Below are 15,443 nucleotides of genomic sequence, written 5' to 3'. Positions count from 1 at the left end.
CCAGCTCCCGCAAACGCGTTTGCGGGTGGTAGCGGTTGCTAGCGATTGGTACCAATTACACAAACCGTTTTCAATCGCTCCAAATCGCTCCCAACCGCTTCAAACCACTGAATTCCAAAAGCTGCTTTCCGCAACCGTTTGTGTTTGCGGGTGATTGCGTTTTGAATTTTTTTTTTTCTTAAACTTGAAACAAATCAATGATAATAAAATAAATTATTTATATATCTTTTACCTAGCTATTTTATTCATTAAGTATGGGAGAAAATGAAGTACGAATATGATTGAGAATATTAAAAAATAAACAAATAAGATTTCAATTAACAATAACCCGGAAAACTTGGTGTAAATTTAATGGCGCATCGCACGTAAGTTCAAAAAATCTAAATAAATATAACATTTTCATCAAAATTTTAAGAAAATAAGATTACTTGTGAAAAAATATAAAAACAAATCACGAGTGACTCTTTTCAACTCTTGTTTGATCATTACAACCGATGCAAATACTGCCCCACAGAACTTATTGAGTGTCTGAGATTTAAGAAAGAAGACCTACGTTCTAAAACATATGTTTTGTCATTTATCAAATTACTTGATTAAAGTTTCAATATGAAATTTATTTATTTTTTAAATAATTATTTTAGTATTTTTTAATGAATTTTAATTATAAATTAAGTTTAATAAATTTTTTGGTATTTTAAAACATTTGTATAGTTATATATTACATTTATTATGTTTTAACCGTTATTGCACCCGTTGGTCAACCAGTCGTAAACTCTCGCAAACGCATCCATTTTAAAACGCTAAACCAGTCATTCAAAACGCGTAATAACGCTTGAAACCGCAACCACCCGCTATCGCAATCTTCCGCAACCGCAACCGCAAACGCTGCGGTTGAACCAGTCAGGTCCTAACTATCACAAGTAATCGCCGTTGATCTGTACTACTTGCGAAAACATACACCGTTGATATTTTTAATCATACGTAGACTGTAGCACAGTAGATAACTGAAATAAAAGAAAGACGTTAGGCAGACATTAATGAGAGCCAAGAAAGAAGACTAATAAAAAGTCTACAAACAATCCCAAAAGAAATCGAAAGGTTGATGATGGCCACGCCCACGGCGACGGCGGATGGAGGTGACGAGATACTGAAGGCACGTACGGACACGAGAGAATATCGGAGGATTGTACTTAAGAATTCGCTGGAAGTGTTGTTAATCAGCGATCCAGACACTGACAAAGTAAGCTCTGGAGGATGATTCAATTTCAACTGTTCTACTTTTACCGATAAAATAAAATAAAAATCTGACGATTAATTTGTATCGGTGCTCTCTTAGTGTGCTGCTTCGATGAATGTTAGCGTCGGATCCTTCTCGGACCCAGAAGGATTGGAAGGCCTAGCTCATTTCCTTGGTACTTTTTTTGATTCCCAGTTTTTGTTTTATCTTCTTCTAAGTTCTAAGTATAGTCAATTTCGTTTAATGAGAGAGTCACTTCTTTATCAGAGCATATGCTATTTTATTCAAGTGAAAAATTCCCTGAGGAAAATGGTTTGTTCAAGTATGTCATTGAGGTAATGTTCTTCTCCTGCTCTGCTCTGGAATACAAAATTGATGTTACTTCTTGCATATTGAGATGATGCTCTTCTATATATTCTAAAGCGTTTATTGGATTCTGTTTTTTTTTTCTTGTTTGTAGCATGGAGGGAGTTCAAATGCTTATACAACTACTGAAGATACAAACTACCATTTCGATATCAACACAGATTGTTTTGATGAAGCTTTGGATAGGTTGACTTGCTTTAATTTTGCTTCTTTATTTGTTTATACTTATCTCGCTTACTAATAATCTTATTTGATCTGCCTTTTTATTCTGTAACCAGGTTTGCACAGTTCTTTATCAAACCACTAATGTCAGCTGATGCCACCATGAGAGAGATCAAGGCTGTCGACTCTGGTTAGCTTTTTTCACTTCCTTATACCTCTCCCGTTGAAATTTGTTGATATAACATATTCTAACATGTTTTCTCTCATCCAGAGCATCAGAAAAATCTGTTGTCTGATTCTAGGCGTCTGCGCCAGGTATTTTCCCTTGCTCTCAAGGACAATTCTTGTATTACATCAATCCATTTAGTTATTATAAGCACTAAGCCCTGCATATTTTACAACCCACATGTGTGTGTTGATGTGTATTTAGCATCTCACTTGAGTTTTGTCTTCCTTTTCCGTTCACACAGGTACAGAGGCTTTTAAGTAGAACAGACCATCCATATCACAAATTTGCCTCAGGTTCATGTTCGACCTATTTTTTAAGGATTGGTGTTGGCTGGCGTTCATAAGAAAAGTTAATGGTCGTTCCCTATTTTTTTTCTCTCCTGCTGCTAAGAAAGTGATAATTTTGCTTAGGTAACTTAGATACTCTTCATGTACAACCCGAAGCAAAAGGAGTAGATATAAGGAGTGAGCTGATTAAATTCTATGATGAACACTATTCTGCCAACATCATGCGTCTGGTTGTTTATGCAAAGGGTAGGTTTTGGAGCTAACCCAATACTCAAATCTCTTTTATTTCAGAAAACAGTAGTATTAACATATATATGAAATTTATATATCTCTTTCCTCTGGATGTCTTCAGAAAACCTTGATAAAACTCAAGGTTTAGTGGAAGAGTTATTCCAGGAAATTCGAAACACAGACAAGGGTATTCCTAGATTTCCTGGTCAGCCGTGTACTCTAGACCATTTGCAGGTTTTTGTTCCTTATTTTTAGCTTTAGCATTTACAAGAAACGAAGATAAATTCATGTTAAATTGTTGCTAAGGTGTGATGGTGTTTATTTCTCATTGGTTTTAGATTCTTGTGAAGATTGTTCCCATAAGGCAGGGACATGAGCTTATTGTTTCATGGCCTGTAACTCCTAGCATTCTCCATTATGAAGAAGGACCATGCAAGTACATTGGCCGTCTAATTGGTCACGAAGGCGAAGGAAGTTTGTTTCATGCCTTAAAAATCTTGGGTAGGTTTTCTTTAGGGCCAAACTAATAAATGATTTGGCATGTCATATATTGAAAAGTTTCTGTAGTCTCCAGCTCTGTCTTTCTGGTTGTCATTCTTTACTTTTTTGTGGAGGATAAGTTACGTTGTTTCGACTGATAGTCACGAGAAATCATAAAGATTAGTTGTTTCCTGGAATAACGTTTTTGGAGTATGAGTTGTTTCCCCTGTATTAGTCGCTGTGAATATCACAGAACACTTATTTACATTGCCTCGTAGACAGTTAGAAAAGTGACTTAGAAAGCTGTTCTTTGTTGTTTCCGCTGTTGATGGTAGCTATAAAAAATATTTCCTATATTAGTGTGTTGTATAGGCTATAGTGTCCTGACTATATTCCGGAAGAGAGTAATATGGGAGGTTTTATTTTATTTTTGTGGAGCTGGCTAGGGAAGTGTTTGTCTCAACTGCTTGTTTACTTAAATTTTGTGATACAGACCTGTGTATCAGCAGTGCTGCAATCAGTAATCTTGCCTTATTTTCTTAATACTTCCACAGGTTGGGCAACGAGACTGCATGCTGGTGAAGCATGGTTGAGTATAGAGTATTCATTCTTCAATGTTTCGATAACTCTTACTGATTCTGGCCATGGTGGGTTACTGTATTGTTTCATGTTTTGTTATAACATTCTCAGAAGCTTGTTGTATTGGTGTCTTCATGTCCTATATTACTCAGTACCTGATATGATCTTGAATTTTTTTTATTTTGATTTGTATACAGAGCATATGCAAGATATTGTAGGATTGTTGTTCAGACACATTAACCTTATACAACAGTCTGGTGTTTCCCAATGGATTTTCGATGAGGTATTGGTATTATTAAGCTGTACATGACTTCTAGGACTTATATTTCCAAAAAATTTCTGTTATTGTCTGCTTTTTAATCTGGCTAGTATTCCTATTGATTCAGTGTTCTTACAGAGTTTGATACATTTGTCATTGTTGTTATAGCTCTCAGCTATCTGTGAGGCAGAGTTTCATTATCAAGCCAAAATACACCCAATGTCTTATGCGATACGTATTTCATCAAACATGACGGTAATATTGTATTATTTTTCAGTTGTTCAATCTACTTTTCATACTTTTCCTGTCATTTAAGCTTCGTTTGTATCTATATCTATAGTTGGCCTTTACGATATACAAAGAGTAGAATAGATGCTTAACCTCATACAATCTCATTAGTAGATCACACCCATATGAAGTTTGATCTTTGTGACTGAAGTTCGTCAACTCGGTTTCTTGGCTGATCATTTCACTTTTTGTTTTAATCTTCTGTGTCTGATTCCAATTTTGCTTCAGATATACCCAACCAAGCATTGGCTGGTTAAATCATCACTGCCATGGAAATTTAATCCAGCTAGTGTGGAAAAGGTTCTCGATGAGCTTTCTCCCAATAATGTTCGGTAAGTCTCGTCTTCTAAACTCATAGGTTTTCATTAAGCTAAATTTGTATTTGTCCCATTTATTCTGAGGACGGTGCTTCAACAATTGATCTCTATTTGTAGAATCTTTTGGAAATGGGTCCCATTTATTCTGAGGACGGTCATAAGATCTCTATATTAAGTAGTTCAACAATTGATCTCTATTTGTAGAATCTTTTGGAAATCAAATAAATTTGAAGGTGAAACTGACAAGGTTGAGCCATGGTATAACACTCCTTATTCTCTTGAGAAGATGACTAAATTCACCATTCAGGTTGGGCTTTTGATGTATTGATTTCTTGAAGATCTTTCTATACTTGCATGTTTGATTCAGTATGTTTATATTACTCTGGAGGAAGTTCAGTTTTGATTTGTGATTAATAATTACAGGAGTGGGTGCAGTCTGCTCCTGATGTAAATCTGCAGCTACCAACACCTAATATCTACATTCCTACGGATTTTTCATTGAAGGATGTTAAGGATAAGGTTCAGTTCCATCACTTTAGTTACAATTTACAAATGTAAATGTATAGAGCAGTTATCTTATATCAAGTTCTGGAACAGGACATCTTTCCTGTTTTGTTGAGAAAGACATCATTCTCAAGATTGTGGTATAAGCCTGATACAAAATTCTTCAGACCAAAGGCATATGTTAAGATGGATTTCAACTGCCCCCTTGCAGTCAGCTCTCCAGACGCTGCGGTTCTTTCAAATATTTTTGTTTCTTTGCTAGAGGACTATTTGAATGAATATGGTAAGATTTGATACATTAGAACTCGGTTATTTCTCTTTCAGTATATAGCCTTTCTACATTATCACTACTCAGTTATTTATTACAATAGTTCTGCTGGGAGTTCCTTGCTTTATATTGCAATATTTCTAAGCCAAGTTAAAATATGTTATATTGAAGAACGGGATAAAACTAGAGTTAGGTGATAAGCCTTCCTAGTTTTTGTTATTATGTCGGGAAAACTGTTTCATCAATCTGTATACTTTCTATGTTTCAGCTTATTATGCTCATGTTGCTGGTCTTCGCTATGGATTAAGTCTTTCGAAAAATGGTTTTGAGGTGGGTTTGCACAAAATTCTGGCGTTTTCTTGTGTCTTTTGCTCTAAGAATTGATCATGTTAGACTAACAGTTTCTCATTACAGCTCTCTCTTGTTGGCTTTAATCACAAAATGAGTATCTTGCTGGAAGCTATCATTCAAAAGATAGCAAAATTCAAAGTGAAACCTGATAGGTTTTCTGTTATCAAGGTAACCTTATTAGCTAGTAGAGATATTATCCAATAAGAATTGTACCCGAGTTGTTGAATAATCCATGTTTTCATGCTTTCTTGTCCTATATAATAGGAAACAGTCACAAAGGCATACAAAAATTACAAATTCCGACAACCATATGAACAAGCAATGAGTTACTGCTCAATGGTATTACAAGATAACTCTTGGCCTTGGACAGAGAAATTAGATGCTCTTTCTTGTTTGGAAGCTGAAGACTTGGCGAATTTTGTTCCAATGTTGTTATCGAGGACGTTTGTTGAGTGCTATATAGCAGGTGTCAACTCATTATCCCTGCTCTATGATATAGTCTTTGGTCTCTAGTCCTTTTTGTTTTTGTGTCAGTCATATAATTAAATAGAAACTCGTTTCAGGAAATGTTGAGAAGAGTGAAGCTGAGTCAATGGTCAAGCATATGGAAGATGTTCTCTTTAATGACCCAAAACCTATCTGTCGTCCGTTATATCCATCCCAGTTCCTGACAAGCAGAGTTGCAGAGCTCGGAACAGGAATGAAATACTTCTACCATCAAGAAGGCTCAAACCCCAGCGATGAGAACTCTGCTCTAGTGCATTATATTCAGGTACACTTGCGACAAGATTGATACATCTTATTGGTCTCATCAACCAGCTTTTGCATGTCTTATAAAGCATTTCTTGTAGATTATGGTACTTAGACCCATTATGAGTGTAGAAGGTTTCTTCTTGTAGAACTTGGTTCTCTTGCTAACATAAATTGGTTTCCCAAGAACAGATTCATCAAGATGAATTTTCCATGAATATCAAACTTCAGCTTTTTAAACTTGTCTCAAAGCAAGCCACTTTTCACCAGCTTAGGACAGTTGAGCAACTTGGTTACATCACTTCTCTTTCTCAAAGGTACATAAGTATTTTTGTCATACGTTTCAATGCTCCTGAGTTCTCGCTGATACATAAATAATTATGTTTCTGCGACACAGAAACGATTCTGGTGTCTATGGTTTGCAGTTCTATGTTCAGTCTTCAGTAAAGGTACCAAACTACCAAACTGTCTTGCCTCTCTGCCACTCAGACTTTGCATAACCCTTTCTAGTTAATGCATTAATCGCCTTGAGTTTGCTGCTAATAGGGTCCTGGACATATTGATTCAAGGGTCGAGTCACTACTCAAGGATCTTGAGAGTAAACTTTACATGATGAGCGATGAGGAATTTAAGGTGAGAAGGCACAACCAAATATTGTATATCATATTTGCTTTGCTGGAACTTAACATTTTGGTGCAAAGAGATATCTCACTAACTGACATGACTTGCTACTCAGAGCAATGTAACAGCTTTGATAGACATGAAGCTTGAAAAAGCCAAGAACTTGAACGAGGAATCCCGGTTTTACTGGGGAGAGATTCAAAAAGGGACACTTAAGTTCAACCGCAAAGATGCAGAGGTAATAGACAAAATACCTATTTCCAACTTCTTCCTATAGCAATCTCTGAATTAAGAACTTTGTACTTGCATTGAGAGTCTTCTTCAAAGAGATGTTAACAACTAAGTTGTTGTGTAAATTATTAGGTGGCTGCACTGAGAGAGCTAAAGAAGGAAGAATTGATCGATTTCTTCGACGGATACATAAAGGTTGATGCACCGAAAAAGAAATCGTGGAGTATATGCGTTTACGGAAACCAACATGTAAACGAAATGGCATCTGACAAAGACAAAGTTGTGTCACCATCCATAAAAGTCGAAGACATTGTTGGTTTCAGAAACTCTCAACCTCTTTACGGATCGTTGAGCGGATGTGGACAGCTGAAACTGTGAATGAGGTCCCAACACTTCTCAAGGATATACACAAACACTCATATACGAAAATGTGAACAATTTATTTGTTAGAAAACAGAGTCTTATCATCTTAGATAGAACTCTGCATTATTAACGACTGGTTTATATTTCGATGTAATAAGTGATCGAAATCGGTGAGCTGTACATATATTAAAATGGCTGCCTGTTTAAACCCTCATAGCTTGATGGACAGCTCAAATATCTCACTCTTGAAAATACTAAAGTTAGCTGATCACTGATCTTTCTATCAAGCTATTAGGATTTGAATATGTGAAACGCCTTCCTAGCTGATCATTTATCCTGACTTCTTCCAAAAGCAACTGAAAAGTTTGGTTAATGCAGTCTCTCACACAGTTCTAATTTAAAGCAACCCTTCAATATTAGTTTGTTTTTGGGTCGCAAGCCCAACACATGCTTTAAATTATAATCCGATCCATCAAACCATTGTTCTCTTACTTGCTATTGGGCCACTACTCAAAAGAACCAAGTTATAATCGGCCCACTACGAAAAGGGCAGAATCCAGCAATCTAGACAGAATCTATGCCGGGGGAGAGACCGGGACGGTGGCTGCTGGGGGAGCGGTGGCTGCCAAGGAAGCGGTGGCTGCTGCCGGGGGAGAGACCAGAACGGTGGCTGCTGCCGGAGTAGAGATCGGGACGGTGGCTGCTGCCGGGATGGTGCCAGTGCGACGGCGCAAAAGATAGGAGAGGAGGGGTTCCTGAGCCTAAGACGAAAACACCGAAAGTTAAAAGTTACTCCTTTATGGATTTGATCATACTCATGTCACACCATCATTTAGAGACAATCAGACAACCATTTGTAAATAAATAAAATACTAACCATACTATATTCGATTTAAAAAATGCTATGAAACATCAAATTATATAACATATTATAGTATACAGTCAAAATAATTTTTACTGATACTCTTATCAGTTATACCATGTACAAGTAAAAATCTTTAAAAAAAAAAAAAAAAACCTATTTTTATGAATAGTATGTTCTATTTTAAACAATTCTCGTATTTGCCCAGTCACCATCATGTGAGAGAATACCATTTGTAAAATACCAATATAACATATAGAGAGTTAAAAAAAAAAAAAAAACAAAGAGACTTTTTTGGCTTAGACCATGTGCATCGGTGTAGTTTTGGACCGTTCCCCGTTATTTTTCGATTTAAAATAAATAAAAAAAGGCTCAATTCAGAAGAAACGTATCTTCATTTGGGACGTTTTTTGTCCGTCTACTTGGACATGTGCTATGTTGTGATTGGTTGAAGATTTTCTGTAGGGTTAAAACAAAATAATTTGTCGAGACAAATTTCTAGACTTTTCTCTTCTATCTCAACGAATTCCCGTAGCTGATCTTCTCTCCCGAAATCTATCAATCGAGTGAACGTTGCTTTGAGGTTAATGATCCCGTCTCCTCTTCTTCTTCTTCTTCTCTGTTATCTAATTCTAAAGTTTCTTCCTTTTTTTTTCTCTCAATTTTTGATTGATTGCAAAAGAGTCTTCTCTGTTAGCAAGTTTTGTTAAATCTTTCGATTTCAAGTTTTTGGGTTTCGAAGTTTTGATTTTAATAAGCAATCAGCTGTTTAGTATAAGAATCAATTCGTTTCCTTTTGGTATTTTTTTCTCTCTTTCTTTCTAATTTTGTCTCTCTATAGATAACATTTGGTTTTGTCCGATGATGATCGTTGATTGTTTTTCACATGGTTAAGTTTGGTGTTGACAATTTCTGTTTTCAATAGAAGAAAGAATCATGTGATACAGAGACATAGTCAAAAGATCTTATCTGATAAGGATATGCTAATCTATTGGATACAGAGACATAGCTTATATCGGGTTTTGCTTAGAAGTTGCATTAGCCATCTTCTCTTGGATAATCTATTTGGAATAACGGCTAAGCAACTGTCTCTTTTGCTATGAGCTTCTATTCGATGTTGTGTGTACGTTTACTGCATATGCTTATTCTCTCTCTGAATTTTCTTTTTTGGTTGTTGGGCATTGACAGAAGGAACACAAGAACGTTTTTGGATTCTGGGGAATTATGGATTTTAAAGGTAAAAAATGGGTTGGGAATATGTACCAGAAGTTTGAAGCAATGTGCTTAGAGGTTGAAGAGATCATTGTGCAGGTGAATGCTTCTAAAAGTCCTCTGAACATTGTAACCAACTTCTTATTTCTCTCTTTGTAGATTGCCTCCAACTTCTTATTTCTCTCTTTGCAAATTACCCAATAGAACTGTGCACCAATCACTTCAATGTTTCTGTGAGACAGCCGGATGTAGTATTTTATCAGTACACTGTAAGATTGATTAGTTGTTTTTTCTGCATTCTTTTACCAGTGTTTGTGTGTGAGAGAGAGATGCTTGACATATTTAGATGCTTGACATATTTTGCTTTCTTGCAGGTTAGTATCACCACAGAAACGGGTGATGATTTCAAAGGAAAAGGCATAGGCAGAAAGCTTATGGACCAACTATTCAAGACTTACTCTTCTGATCTTGATGGTAAAAGTTTGGTATATGATGGAGAAAAGACTTTATATACTGTTGGTCCTCTGCCATAGAACGAATTTGACTTTCAAGTCATCTTGGAAGGTTCATTTTCAAAACGGTGTGTCCCTCTTATTTGGAATAATATTTAATCTTCTCAAGATAGATCTTGTTGATGTTCTAACACAGTCTTGTTAAGTTTGTAGCGATTGTGGTGTCTATGATGGTGGTAGTCCTTCCAGTACTTGCAAAAGATCAAAACGTTCTTTCTTGCCAAGAAGTTACAAGGTTCAGATACATTTTACTGCAAAAATACCGTTTAAGTATGTTCTTGTCAATCAGAGAGGAGCCGATACACCAGATAAAAGTGATCAGGATGCACTTTCGCTTAACATTGTTATTTTTCATTATATGTTGTTGTTTTTCAATTTTTTGTAACTTTGTAACATTGGTATTTTTCATTGTAATGTTTAAACTTTCAAAATATTATTATTTTATTTGAAGGACCAAATATAAATAACCACCAATGCTCATACTAAAAATAAGAAACTTTCAAAATATTATTATTAAATATGAGGGACCAAAAAAAGTCCCAACCGATGTGGATGCTCTTAGATACTCATGTCACACACCATCATCTCAGAAAATACCATTTATAAATAAAAAAGAATACTAAACAATGCTGGTATAGTCATAGTCCTAAACTAAAAACTGGATGCAAAATATAAAAACAAACCAACAAAAAAACTAACACGAATACACCATAGTTTCACCATGTTTAACTCTCTATGAGACTTCACCGGAAGTTTTTTTAAAAAAAGAAGCTTGATAGATACCAGTATTTGTAATTCTTGAAGAAAAATGAAAATTTACCGTAAGAAAATAAAAACAAACAAGAAAGTGTATGGATTATCTCTGAGATTTTAAAACCACCATCGATCAAATTCACGTTCACTTTACTTAATTGCAAATACAAATTTACATGGATTGCAATTGGAAATAACTAACAATTTTACCCAAATCTAAATGTACCTGACGTGGCTGAGCAAAGAAGCTCGCCAGAACCAACACATAACCAACGGCGGTGCCTATCTCCTTTAACAAATCACGTTGTTCTTTCATTAATTCTATCTCCAGCTTTTGATCCATGAAAATTTTTCCGCCGTATGCGGCGGCAAGATAACTTGAGAACTGCACCACACGGCGTAGGGCTGACTACGATTTAGGAACAGGAATATGATATTCTTTTCCATTTAACAAATTTTTTACTATTTGAAAGTAATGTTACATTTTTCAATAAATAAAGAACAATAATATTTTTTCAAAAATTGATGAGTAACAAATGGAACAAAAAATGAACAAATAAAATTCGTTTTCTATTTTAAAATAAAGATTTTTTTTGTTTATAAACAATATTTCAAATTTTTAATATAATAGTTTTCATATTTTTCACAATGTATTGACAGAAATTTTTTTATGTATATATGAATTTCATGTTAAACTTATCTTAAGGCTCTATTTGAAAACTGCATCAATAATAAGAGATGTTTATATCGTAAATAAAAACTAAAAATATTTTAAATTACTTTTAAAATTTTATTGTAGGTTAATATTAATTATTAATATTTAATATGACATATCTAAAATTTAATTCACAAAATTTATTTTAAAAACAAATGTAAAATTCATTATATATATACATTAAAAGTAGTATTATATTATCATTGAAATTTGATTTATTTAATATTTAATATATTTAAAAATATATATATTTTGTAATCTAGACATATATGTCTGTGTGTGTGGGAACTAAGAGGAGAATTCAAAAAAGTATTATTTTATTATATAATCAAATTTTGTTATTTTTTATATTGACCTAACTTTATTAATTTTATAGTGTTTATTAATTTATAGAAGTTTTACAGTATGAAATAATGAATCATACCAGAGAAGCAATATATTACATTTACCGGAACATAAGTTCATGTAAACATAACACAGGATACAAGTAATTTACACTAGAATCTGGGAAACAAAAGACTTCAGTCGGGCAGTCAATATTTACTCATTTCAAGAATGCCACTTAAGCGAAAGACTTTGCAAATATAAAATTGATGTTTATTTACCGCTGTATTTCATATGGATTACTTGTTGGTACATCTTGTAGAGGGATAGCATAGTAGGAACTAGGAACCCTTCATCACGTCTGAACAATACCCAACCTTTATTTTTAGTACTTTCATGAGAGCAAGCCGGAGATATAAATTTTAGTAAGTACTTTCATCAAAAGGGCAGAATTCTTCTCTTGTTTCTCTTATTTCACTTGGTAAATAATATAAATTTTTAATGACACATCAGTGTCTTATATATCATGATAATTATGACATGTATTGTTGTTTCTGACAGGGCTCAGGTTTGCGGGTACGTGAGATGGAAGTGCTCGAGTCTTAGGAACTATGCTCTCTATCTTTTGAATGAGGTACGTCATCCATGGAAATGTTGTGTTTCTTACTTCTTTTTCTCAACTTCTAATTATTCCCTTAGTTTCCTTATGATCATATCTATCTCTTAACTTATATGTTTTGACTTTTTCTGCTACACCTGGAACGAAGGAAATATCCAAATATGTTGATCGGGGAACGCTTGAAATGTGTCTCATCATTACTTCTCTGGCAGTGGTAATACTTCTTTTCAAGTCTCCTGTCCAACAATCTTCATTTTTCAAGTCAGTAGCTTTATGTCAAAGGGCTCACTTGCATAGGTCATGGCGGGATCAGGAGACTTGCAAGTTTTGTGGTTGTTGAGATTTCTCCGCAGCCAAAACTCTGCTGATGGACATGCTAACTATGGCACACAAATGGCGGTAAAGAACTTATGTACAATATTATGGTTCCGTTGTTTCAGATAATTCAATTGCCTAGGCGATCCTTTCAACGAACAATGGCTCACTTGCTATGTTTCTCATCACCCTCTGGACCAAATGACAACCGTTCTCACCTCCAGGCAAGTTGAAATCTCTTATTTTTTTCTTTGCATTGCTCTATTTTTTTTTGTCTTTGGTTTGGTTGCTGACTGTCTCTGTCTGATAACTGATGTCAATTCTATATATAAAAGCAAGAGTTTCTTTTCTATATACAATGTTACTCTAAACCAGTCACTTTGTTGATTGTGATATCAAAGATATTGCCAAACGTACTTGGAAGTTGATTTCTAACTTTTGTTGTGATATCGATGCTTTTACCAGAATACATCTGACAAGGTGGTTTTTTGCTTTCTTTTTGTTTTAGGCATTCAGGCATTGGTTTCAATGGGTGATCTGCTTGTCAAAATCCATAGTAACGTGTGTGATGCACTTTACATCTCAAGTCATAAAGGTACTCTTTCTGCAACAACGGAACTGAAAAATACTATTGTTTTATACTTTGTAACCTGCTTTGCTTTCTTATCTTTGGATATCTACTTTGTACTCTTTGAATTAACTCTGAAAATAAATGAGACATTTGACCAAATCGATATTTCCGTTTTGGACTTTTTAATGAATGCTTTTATTTCTTTCCAGTAGTATATAAAGCTATATATGTAGAGAGCCTTTTCCATCAGATGATAGATAGATAACAAACACACTGCATCTCATTATACTTACGACATCCACATATATACACCAGTTGTTAACCAACAAAGGATGGGAGTGGTTTTGATTTTATATAGGTTAAACAGGCCAAGTGACGACTGGTTTATATTTGGATGTCATAAGTGATCGAAATCGGTGAGCAACATGTATTAAAATGGCTGCCTGTTCAAACCCTCATAGCTTGATAGAAAGCTCAAAGATCCCACTCTTGAAAATACTCAAGTTAGCTGATCATTGATCTTTCTATCAAGCTATTAGGGTTTGAATATGTGAACAGCCTTGTGAGGATCCTTCCTAGCTGATCATCATTAATCCTGACTTCTTCTATTCGTCAAAGAAGAAGAAACTGAAAAGTTTGGTTAATGTAGATTATAAGTCGCTATAACTCCTCCATTGACCTGCAATAACCAAACTTTTTTATTTTCCTCATCTTTTTGTTGATACATGGTTATAAAGTCTTATAACAAGAAACTTAATGAGCATGTGTTACTGTTTTGTATTTGTGTCTACAAGATTGCAAGAGGTAACTGTCGGTTCTGCGGCTTCTGCCGTCTTCATATAGTAAGTTGATAATTCCTCAATCTGTTTTTGGGAATATGTATATCTCTAGAATCATCGGATGATATGATCGTATCACAGCAAATATATTTATATCTTATGGACATCATTATCTCTTATATTAAAACTTTTATACGAAAGAGGACTAATTAAGAGATACTGTATCTAGTTTCATGGAAACATGTATGAAACAGTGAATATCCTTGAGATAATCTATGACCGATCTCTGCTCTCCAACTCTAATCATTCCCCTGAGCAGTGAATCAATCCTCATCACATGTGCTCTCTGAAAAAATCCAATTGCTTTTTCTGTTGAAAGCAAATATTACAAAGGACTGGTAATCCCATTAACGTGATTAATTTTGTAGCACCCTCGTCGCGAGTTGACCACAACGATTTCACATATCTTGCTACCGCAACCGGCATGCACTGGATTTAACTGTAACTGCACCTAGGAAAACAAAAAACATATAAAATTATATAGTCAATTCCTAATTCGGATGATATAATATGCGCTAAACATAAATTAAAGAAATCAAGATATATAAGTTTAGAGGAACAATCTACACGATCAAATCACTAGCTAACAAAGATCTAGCTAGAGGGAGAGAGAAAACCTCATGACAGCTCAAAGCGGTTCCCAACCACCTCTTATCCTTCTATCTTTAGAAAGATTGTCTCCCATGTCACAGTCTACGCAATTTGAAAGCAGAGAAACAATATTCGTCACAATGGCCAAATAATTCCACAGTCAATTATATATCTTCAAAACCATAGACCGGGAGATCATCAACTCAATCAGCGCAAGGAGACATTGGACAAAGTTCAAATAACTAATGTGTCTCTGGATCAGATAAAAAAGCTCTTTCCTTCCTTGTTTTTTATCATTTTTTTCTAAGCGACCAGATATTTTGGAAATCAACATGGTAAATCTAAACTCTTTTCATTTTATATGATATTTACTCCCTTAGCAAAAAGAAAAAGAAAAACCGTTCCCAAGCTCCAAAGTGAAACTGTGTTTCAAGAAAGTGAGAAACTACTATTTTCTAAATAAACGGATTATTTGAGCATTTTACTTCCTACTATTTTTTCCAAAATAATTAAAGAAAAAAACTTAATGGCCTGAATTGGAAATGCCACATGGGATGTTGAACCCTTTCGTATTAGCATAGTCAGAGTCTCATAGACAACAAAACCG

The 15,443-nt window shown here is 34.8% G+C and overlaps 1 protein-coding gene and 1 long non-coding RNA gene across 2 annotated transcripts; both read left to right on the top strand.

The window, feature by feature from the left end:
* The first annotated feature begins 765 nt into the window (after nucleotides 1-765).
* On the top strand, nucleotides 766-7,737 carry LOC104712421 (insulin-degrading enzyme-like 2). Its single transcript, XM_087465152.1, has 26 exons — nucleotides 766-1,240; nucleotides 1,337-1,412; nucleotides 1,505-1,572; nucleotides 1,698-1,789; nucleotides 1,882-1,955; nucleotides 2,037-2,080; nucleotides 2,236-2,287; nucleotides 2,405-2,527; nucleotides 2,634-2,746; nucleotides 2,851-3,013; nucleotides 3,547-3,639; nucleotides 3,769-3,854; nucleotides 3,999-4,085; nucleotides 4,347-4,450; nucleotides 4,640-4,742; nucleotides 4,859-4,954; nucleotides 5,033-5,222; nucleotides 5,476-5,537; nucleotides 5,622-5,726; nucleotides 5,823-6,024; nucleotides 6,122-6,330; nucleotides 6,501-6,625; nucleotides 6,706-6,757; nucleotides 6,855-6,941; nucleotides 7,045-7,167; nucleotides 7,293-7,737. The coding sequence occupies exons 1-26, from the start codon at nucleotides 1,103-1,105 to the stop codon at nucleotides 7,536-7,538; spliced, it is 2,913 nt and encodes a 970-aa protein (XP_087321278.1). The 5' UTR covers nucleotides 766-1,102; the 3' UTR covers nucleotides 7,539-7,737.
* A 1,114-nt stretch (nucleotides 7,738-8,851) lies between these two features.
* Nucleotides 8,852-10,574, top strand: LOC104712419 (uncharacterized). Its single transcript, XR_755513.3, has 4 exons — nucleotides 8,852-8,968; nucleotides 9,574-9,696; nucleotides 9,972-10,177; nucleotides 10,263-10,574. It is a non-coding gene; the product is annotated as an uncharacterized LOC104712419 (long non-coding RNA).
* Nucleotides 10,575-15,443: the final 4,869 nt, after the last annotated feature.

The sequence above is a fragment of the Camelina sativa genome, chromosome 9 (genome assembly GCF_030686135.1).
Source record: "Camelina sativa cultivar CO46 ecotype springtype chromosome 9, ASM3068613v1".
NCBI lineage: Eukaryota > Viridiplantae > Streptophyta > Magnoliopsida > Brassicales > Brassicaceae > Camelina > Camelina sativa.
The sequence above is the reverse complement of the archived record's forward strand: the minus strand, read 5'-3'. Positions and strand labels throughout refer to the sequence as shown.